This window comes from Nannospalax galili, unplaced genomic scaffold (genome assembly GCF_000622305.1).
Source record: "Nannospalax galili isolate Female #2095 unplaced genomic scaffold, S.galili_v1.0 scaffold113, whole genome shotgun sequence".
Classification (NCBI taxonomy): domain Eukaryota; kingdom Metazoa; phylum Chordata; class Mammalia; order Rodentia; family Spalacidae; genus Nannospalax; species Nannospalax galili.
In genome coordinates this window covers 5739420-5749019 of record NW_008335444.1, presented here as the reverse complement: position 1 = coordinate 5749019, position 9600 = coordinate 5739420, and the positions used below count along the sequence as shown (strand labels likewise).

The 9600-nt window shown below is 46.3% G+C and overlaps 1 protein-coding gene across 4 annotated transcripts in view; it reads right to left on the bottom strand.

The window, feature by feature from the left end:
- Positions 1-1286: 1286 nt before the first annotated feature.
- The window catches only part of Ppp1r12b (protein phosphatase 1 regulatory subunit 12B), a 264563-nt gene continuing 256249 nt past the window's right edge, over positions 1287-9600 (bottom strand). For all 4 annotated transcript variants that reach the window (XM_029562176.1, XM_029562177.1, XM_008830322.2 and 1 more), the window contains one exon: positions 1287-8316. In XM_029562176.1, coding sequence (XP_029418036.1) covers positions 8230-8316 — 87 coding nt within the window. In that variant the 3' untranslated portion in view covers positions 1287-8229. The remainder of the gene's footprint in view (positions 8317-9600) is intronic.

Sequence of the window (9600 nt, the reverse complement as noted above, 5' to 3'; positions counted from 1 at the left end):
GCTGTATGTCTTTGAGTTAGAGGCAAAGATATTAGGGACCTTATCATTGTAAGGCTTCAGATGCTTAGGGGTTGAGCATGGGGCAGTATAGCCAAGACCAGGAAAGTGTTACACTCCTTTTCCATTCCCAGTTCCACAGGCAGGTCAGGTATCATTCTGTCACTTCCACTGCATGACCCTTGTCTAGGACCACCACGCACTAGACTTGTGCTTCCTGTCAAGTCCAGATGGACAAGGAGCAGTGAAGGCAGGCGGAGCAGAGCTTAAGCTAGCAGGAGACTGCGCCTGGCAGCTTCAGTCCTGGAGGCCCCAGGCTGGGTGGCCTGGTTGCACAGGTCTAGCTGAGAATGTGGGAATCTTGCTCTGCAGGGGAGGCTGTGTACATCTTCCCTCTCCGGGAGGGTTGGTCCCCAAGACCACTAGATGACAATGTCTTTAGACCTCACTCAGCCAGTGGGGGACCCTGAGAGAAATGACATTTCTGGTCTAGGAGCTCCTTGAGTCAGACTTGCTTCTTTGCCTCCCTTCCAGGCCCCCAGGACAGGTCTGAACTCTTCAACCATGACGTCATGTGTGTTTCTTCTGTTGCTGTGTGAGCTACAAACAGCTGGGTGACAGCAGGGGAAAAGAATCTTCCCTCCCTAACCTCCCTCCCAAGTCAGTGGCCAAGGATTTCCACTTGGCAGAAAGCAGGGCTGAATAGCGCCAGGCTGGGCTTGCTGCATGGAGAAAGCAGACCTAGCCTAGGCAGGCCCTGCCTGTGGCCTGTGCAGCAACTCCCTGGGCTGGGCTCCTTCAGTCGCCATTTGGATTCACCCTCTAATGACCCCAGAGTTAGCTTCATTTATAGTTTGGAAGTAAGGAGTGGTTTGGATCTTGAGTCAAGGACCTAAGGAAACCCCTTCTACACACAGTAGAAGACTGAAGGATGGTGCTGGGAGCCTGTAAATCACCAGCTCTCTGGATCCCAACTTCCCAATGTAGGATGGTGTTGGTGTACATGGAGGCAGGCTCAGCACCTTGTCATGCATCCCTGCTTTCTGCCTTCAAAGAAAGCCACTCACAGTTAATGTGAACTGTGGCTTTTTTTTTCCTCCCTCAAACTTTCAAGGTTGGCTAATCAATCTAGAAAACCTGTTGATGCTCCCAGAGACCGTCCCCAGGGGTATGGCTACAAACTTGTGGCTGTCCACGGCAGAGAGACCTCTCTAAGTCAGTGGGAACCATTGAGGGCTGCTGGGCAGGGATCCCACAGAGGCCTTCATAAATGTGATATTCTGTCAATCTCATGGCACAAAGTTAAAACAGTTTTATTTACTCATTTATAAATACTGTTGTGTTTACAAGCATCATAGAGATGTGAATATTATTCCCAAACTTTCAAACACAGAATACTTAATACTATATAATAACAACCAGTAAAACAAAAATCATCCATCTCAGGGTTGAAAGGCCACTCAAAATTGCATAAAAATACATTCAGTTCACAAAGTGAGTCTGGCTTCCCTTCCCTCAGAACCCTCCCCCAGGTGTATTTACAATGGACTGGAGTTAATCCATACAACTCAGCTGAAAACAGTTCCATCTGGTGCATTAAATGTGATAGAAGAGTGAAGGGTGGAGAGAGTAAAGACAAAATGCTAGTACTAAAATGGTGATCAGGGTCAGGGCAGAGGAAGCATGATCATAGTGAGGAAACCATAAAGCCAAAGCCAGGGTCTGAACCATTCAATTGAGAACAGGCCATGTCTTCTCCCACCAGATGCAGGCAGGGGTGCAGCACATTCCTCCTCTCTTCAGGGAAATCGAGGCCTTCCTTGAGGTGCCAGCTGGGTGGGGGTCTGACCTTCCAAGGATCCAACCAGGAAGGGATCATGTTGAATAGGCACATCCTCCTAGAGCCCTCTTTCTCCTATACCTGCCTCTTTGTGCCCTTATCTACAACTGCTCTTTACCTGGCCTCTCCCATCATAGGATAAACTAGAATCTGCTTGAGGTCTCAGGAGAGTAGGAGTAAGAACTGTATAGACACACTTTGGAGACAGTCAAGCTGGTGCTGGCCCCTGAGTGTCCTTTGTTCAGGATCCATGCTCTGATCCCCAGCTCTGAGTTCAAGAGCATGTCAGTGGCTCTTAAACTCCTAACCATCAGTGAGCCTTTAGTGGATCTTCTCTCCTGCCAGGGTGGAATGAATGGGCTGAGTGACTGTCACCTAGTATACCAACTTACTGGTTCAGTTTGTGCTGTCCTTCTACCTTGAGCTGTAACCAGTCACACTTCTCAAAAAGATGGAATAAGCCAGACATGCTACCATAGCACAAAGCCAGGCTCTAGAGAAATCATCCAGACGTACAAGTCAGACCTTGTCTCTGAGGGGCCATTAGGACAGTCAGGGAGCTCTGCAAGCAGAAGAGGGGTAGGGGGATGCAGTTGGTATCTGGAAATCCTCCAGGAATCTTGGTTGACTAGAAGAAAACCTCTTCTTTCAAGCACCATCAGGTCCAAGAGTAGAAGCAAGGCATGAAGAATGCAGAGGGATGAGGGAAATGGGGGAAGGGATGCTTGTTTTGGAAGGACATAAGAGAATCTTAATACACCTTAAGGGGCCACCCAAGAAAAAATTTATTGGCAGCATTAGGGGAAAATTTAGAGGAGAAATAACAAAATGTCGCCTCAACAGATTCAAAGTCCAAAGATAAGCAGATGTGTGGGAAACTGGGAGTCAGAAGAACAAAAGACACCAACAAAACACTACACTTGGATAAAATTGGTTTCTGACTTCTTACTTCTAACCAGGAAAGTGCCAGACCTCATTTTGAAAGCTTCAGGTTGGCAAATTCATGTTTACAGACAGTCCTTCAGTTGTACTGTCTTCTTGGGTGAGGCCAGAACATGCATCAGTGCCACAGGCTCTAGATGTTCCCTCCTTTTTCTGCCATCTAGCCACAGCAGGCTTCCAGACACTGGCTTGCAAGCACACCTCAGGCCAGTTGTGGCCCTCAACCACAGCTCAAGGATATGTGGGTGCAACTTCACCCAATGTCTGACTGGTTGAGTGTCCGCTTGTTTATCCTGAGCCCTCAGAGACCACCTCACTCCTTCGTAGCTGTGACAATAACAGCTCTGGAGCTAGAATGAAGTTGATTTTCCAATCTAATCAGAACACTAGCAATCGATAGCTGTCCCTGATAGGGTTGACTGCTCCTGAGCAGTGGCAATACCCATTAAGGAAGCTGATTAAGATCTCTGCTCAGCTGGAGCTCTTAGGATAAAGTTAGTGAAACAGAACTCACTTCCCTCTCCTGAAGCCCAAGAGCTTCCTTCCTCTCATCACTTGCAACCTCCATCCTGCTCCACATTCACAGCCACTGCCCTCTGCCTTTTACCCACCACAGCATGCAGGTCATCCACTTCCTCACATTCAAACCCAGGATGCACCAGTCTGGCCAGAGCTGGGCACAATTCTATGCAATGTAGCTGAGGGGTCTGTGAACATCTACCGCTTTCATAGTCCCTTCTGTGGATTTGTGTTCAATGAAGGCATGTTAAAGAGCACCAGAACCTTCTACTTCTGAGAACTTAGCACCCAGAGGAAGCGCTCTGTTGAAGTAAGGACAGGTTTTTACTGAGGAAAATTCTCTTGCTGTTCAAGGCAGAAATCAAGATTAGGAACAAGCTAGTGCTAACCAGAAATACAATTAGTCTGCTCTTTGGGTACTGAGAGCCAGTGCAGACCGCATTTAAGAAAGTTGAGGGGAAGAGGCTGAAGAAACCTGCAAAGCAGCATCTCCATTTCCCATTATGATGATTTGTCCAAGGGCTGCCTGCAGCAAACTGCTTTCTATCCATTTTCCCACAAGCTCTAATTTCCACCTCTGCAGGTTTAATATTTCTTACCAAACCATTAGGAGGGAAAGCAATTGCAACACTATTCAATTACCCTCAATATTAAACTCACTTTCCAACAAGGATGAGAAGTCAACCTTGACATGCTGTTGTTAAACAGTTTGAGTGGAAGAAAACAAGAGTTTTGGGTCTTGAATTTTTTAACTTAAAAGGAAGTTTTGAAGGAGAAATTCCAAGTATAATCAGTGTTCTGATGCCAGGTGTGGTGGCTCATGCCTTTAATCCCAGCACTTGGGAGGCAGAGGCAGGTGGATCTCTTGTGAGTCTTGTGAGTTCAAGGCCAGCTGGGGCTACAGGGAGACCCTATTTCAAAAAAAAAAAGTGTTCTGCTCTTTCTAAAAATTAATCACAGGACTTTAAAGATTATCTTGCCCAAGGTCACAGCTAAATAGAAGTTGGTCCTGGATCCCCCAGTATGCACCTTATCCTGTTCTCAAAGCTGCCTTACTTCCTGGGTCAGGGGAACCCACATTTTTTGAGGGTTCATACCTGCATTCAGAATCAAATGGAAACTATGACACTATAATTGGGCCTGGATTTGAGCAGGGCCAACCTCTGATAAAGGTGTGCAAAGAACAGGGCTGGAGTCTGGGTGGTCTTGAGAGGACACAGGGCTCCTACAGAACTGCTTTAGTGAGGCTACAGTGGAACCTGTGGCTCACCTGGAGGGTGGAACTAGTCATTATCCCTCCTAGCTGGTCTACCTGCTGAATCCTTTAGGCTTTCCCTTTAAGGTGCACAACAGTCTGGAAGCAGCTGGCAACACTTCCCACAGTCCTGTCTTCTTCGGGCTTCTGCTCACTCTAGGCCCACTGCCTAATGAGTGCTGGCCCTATCAGGACCTTCTGCACAGCAGCCTACACAGAAACACTGGCCTTCTGCTGAGAGGATACAGTTGTCTATGGCAAGAGGATACAAAGAGGCTAGGCATCAGAGTCCTAGCAGAGTGTATGTCTATGAGTGTTCCTTCTTTCACTCTGGCTCAGTGAAGTGTTTCTGGTGGAGAAATCGCAAGTAGTTCATATATACTTCTTTAGGACTCACAGATTGCTAGCCTCTGTGCTTCCTGAGTGGAACCCAGTGACCTTGGTGGTCTCAAAGAACACACGCAGCTAGAGGGATGAGGGCTGGGATAGAGCCTGGGAAAGTGGATGAGGAGCAAACACATCCCACCTTTGGACAGACAGGGAGATTTTATGTAATGCAAATGAGACCAGCCCAGTTGAGAATGTAGTGAATTTAGTGGGCCCAAAATAGATCTGTTCTTCAGATTCTTTGGAGACTATCCCCTGAGATGTGCATAACCCTTCCCCTAGAGACTGGGATGGAGTTTGGAGTCATCACATGCTGGAGCTGTCTGAAAAGGCTCAGAAGTGCCTGAAAAACAAAATGGCAAACTCCATCCAGAGACCCTCTGAACAGCCCAGTCATTACTCCCAAAGGCATGGATATTGTAAGATATCAAATGAGGAGGGTATGGCACTGTACTGAGAACATTTTCTTCCCCATTTAAACCCCTCACGAAGACTAGAATGAGGGTAAGCCCTGTATGGCTGGCAGCTTGTAGCTGGTTCTCTCTGCTTGAAGTGCCAGATTACTCACAAGTACCAAGCCAATGGTGAGAAAGGGGTCAGTGGCCACTGGGGAGACCTACCGTGTGCATCTAACCAAGTAATACAAGAAAAGGAGACCTGGGGTTACCAGGACCCAGAGAACAGGTGGCTATCCACCACCTCATCAGTGCTTCCAGTCAATATGGTTGTAAAGAAATGGGGGTTTTCTTCTCTGGAAGAGACCACAATTCAGAATGTTTTCTATCTAATAAAATTAATGGCGTAAGGAAGAGCCTGAAATTACCTAGGATGGTTTGTTTATACTTTGAAGAGTTCTTGCTCACAGAACTCAGTATTTCTGAGACTGAAAAACTTGTTCTCATAAGAAAACTTTCTGGCAAGAGGCCATGCATAGCAGTAAGGTGTAATGCCCATTTGAGAGTTTTGAGAACCTGCCCCCATGCTTCAAAAGACACAAAGGGAGAGAACTCTGCAACACCTTTACCTGGTCTATGAAATGGAGGGGGCTCACAATGTTTCCTAAAATCCCATTTTCTTTTCCTGAGACAGAATCCCCTCTACCCCAATTAGTTGTTAGAGAATCAATCAGCTGATACCTTGTGACTTCCTCTCTGTAGCAAGAAAGAAAGGCTTATTACAACAGATGAGGAACTTCTCATTGTAATTTATAATTCCAGATCTGAGCTCTCAGTGCTCCATGATAACAGAGGCCCAAGAAAGCACATCAGAAAAGTGGGTAGAAACAGGTAAGAGAATCTGGCATGTGCTACAAGTGGGATTTTGTTAGAGGAGACATGGCTCCTATGCTGTTACAGACCCTGAATTACAGCTTCTGGTTTAAGAGCACATGAACTTTGCAAGGGCCATGGAGAATGATGGGGCCATTTTCATAAGAGAAACTAACAGAGGTAGTGTATCTTAAAGAGAATGGTCCACACCCAACACTGAGTATGACTGGAAACTCCAAAATAATGAAGCTTTAAATGACCTGCCCTCTAAAATGAACCAAGGGATAAAGTTCCTACAAAAAGCAAACACCATACCCACTTATACCAAGACATCCCAGAGAACTATTAGCTTAACTGCATGCTAGAATTATGGAATAGGTTAGGGCATGATAGTCTAAAGGGCTATTTTTGTCCTGAGGATAGTGGCCAAGGTTTGATAGGCATGGAAAGCATGCCATCTGAGGAGCAACTCAAGGGACTAGGGAAGGGGAGTCTGCCAACCACCCCTGTCTAACAGGCTGTCATAGCAGGCAGACCTCAGCTTGTATTACCAAAAACTGGTTACTAAAGTTGCCCAACCTTCCAGTAATAAATGCATAGCCACCAGAGGCAGACCATGTATCAAAACTGTGGCAGCAGGAAGGGATGCCTATGACATAAGGAAGCTAGGCCAGATGACCTTTGGACCTTGCCACTCTAAGATCCTGTGACTTTTGTCATCAGCTGAAAGTACTTCATCCTTTTCAATCTCTATCAAACAGTTATTTCTCCCGTCAGCTTCTAAGGCAAATGTCTCTCCCCTAAATGTAACCACCAGAAACAAACACACCACCGTTTTCACAGCATATACAGTGTTCCAAGTGTTTTCAGAGACTCTCTTCTTATCTTTCCATACAGCTTCCACTCTCTAGTCCCATCTCCAACAACTCCTTACCCTCCCATGCCTCCCTGTAATGATTCCATTCCTCAATAGCAATAGGTTTCACAGTGGAGAGGAAAACAAAGCCAAAGGAAGCAAGGTGAGTGCAGTATTTAGAGCCCAGATCTCCTTTCCCTGATAGAGAGGGTCTCACTGTGTAGCTGGCTTCAAACTCATGATCTTCCTGCCTCAGCTTCCTGAGAGCTGGGATTACTGGTGTGTGCCACTATGTCTGACTCCAAAAGTCCAGGTTTTCTAATAAAGTCACTTTGCAAGCAGACAAGTGGGAGATGTGAACAATGGAGTGACATTTATGCCATCTTCTAGCTTTTCAGGGGCAGGGGCCATGGCACCAAGGCACCAGAGTGATGGTTTCCCATAATGGCCAAAGACAACTGCGGTCACAAGCTCTGTTTCAGCTTTTATACCATCAGGTTGGGAAGGAAAAAACAAAGGGGTAAAAGGAGCAAGTGAGGTCAGGGCCATCTACGCCTTAAAGAAAGGGAGGAGTAGGGTTAAGACTAGGCAGGGATGTTATTGAGCTACTGACAGAGAAAATAAAAATGAATCAGTTCCTGAGAGGTGAAGAATACAGAGTCTCAGTACAGAGTCACAGTCACCCTGGACTCCAAGCAAAGTGCTCCAGAGGCAGTCCACAGAGCAATTCTACATCCTGCCCTTTCTCTTGGCACAGGATCCTGGAGTGGCACCACAAGACTCATCTATACTAGAGGACAGTAGGTCAGTATAAAGGCTATGGATCAAAGCCTTACATATTTGGACCAAAACCAATGTGGACAAAGCAGCAGGAAGTTGGGAGGTCCACAGCTGAGCTTGGTGTACTGCATAGGCCTTCTCCAAATGGCTTGAATGATTACCACCATGCTTCCATTGAAACTGTCATAAAACTTGGGGTAGGAGTGTGGGAGCAACAGGACACTGAGAGTGCAGAGAAAATGTACAGTGTAGAGGAGGTGACTGAAGGGGATCAGAAAGACGTGTCCTTCCTCCCAAACATTCACTTCTTTTGGCTGGAAGGCCATGGCTGGAAAAGAAGGGCAGGGCAGCAAATGCTATCCCCCCTCCTAGATCTGAACCTCCTTTATTTGGACAGTTTGCTGATGACTCTGATGAGGGCACCATTTTCATCCTTCAGCCTCTGGTTGTCAGATTTCAGTTCTGTTAACACCTGTGGTGACAAAGGAACGATGTGTTAGAGCCTGGCACAATCACCTTCTGTACTCTCCAGGCCAGCAGACGAGCAGGCCTCCCAAGACAGCATGTCTGATAAGTTGTCACCACCATTTTTCTCAGAGCTGAATCCCCTTGAATTTTCCTATTTATTGGGTTGGTAATGGAAATATTTAGGGAGACTGTAGCCCCTCATATTTTGAAGCTGCTTCCTGTTCCAGCCTATCCTATTCTATAGAGCTGGTAGCTATTTGTTCTTGCCCTTGAACTCACTTCTAGCCTAGAGAAATTGGGGAGCATGCCGAAGTAGGCTGATAAGGACACAGGGAAGGAATGCAGAAAGGAGCCAGAGAGATGGTGACTCTAAAAGTTGAAGAGCACCACGTCACACCCCAGGAGAAACAGGCATGCAGGCTGTGGGGCAGAATTCGGCCTTCTGCTAGATGCCAAGATGTCTAAGGTCCTCCTCCTAATGCCTTTGGAGACAAAAGTCCACCCCAATTCTTGTTGACCATACTATATACACGAATTCACTCTCACCACGAGCACCCAGGGAACTCAGATAAGGTCAAGACATGAGGCCTTACCAGCAGTTTGGTGGATAGTGTTATAATTACAGTAAATAGATGCTTATTGAAAGAGGGAGAGAGTAGAGATTCAGTCTGTCAGTTCTGCCATCTTGGAACATGCTGCTCAACTCAGGGAACAAAGGAAAAGCAAGCTTCAGGTTGGACACCCAAGTCTTTATTATGTGAAAGAACTTTGACAGATATGTTACACGTCTGAAAAATCTTAATGAGTTCCAGTTTATGTGTGGGCCTTTCTGGTAGCAGGTTTAGAAGGTAGGTACACCTGCACAATGAAGGCTCTAGAAAGCTACATCTTCATTTTTCATGCAGATACCCTTCTTGCATTGATCAGTCATTTACACCTACAGGAACCACATGGCAGGCAAGGCCCCCAAAAGGGTAGCCTGGGCTCAGAAGTCATGAGGCTATTTAGTTCTAGCTTTTGACACTGCTACTAACTAGGGAGCCTAAAACACACCCAAAGGACTATGATCTTTGTTTTCTTAATCTTGCAAGGAAGATACAGGTACATAATAGAAGTATATGTGTGTGTGTGTGTGTGTGTGTGTGTGTGTGTGTGTGTGTGTTTACACATATGTGTATATACACATCACAGCCACACAACAGGGAACAAAGGGAAACAGTATCTACAGTGTGGGAGATCTTATTGCCCCTCAGAAACCTGTGCTGCAGCTGCTATCCTTATTTCTATA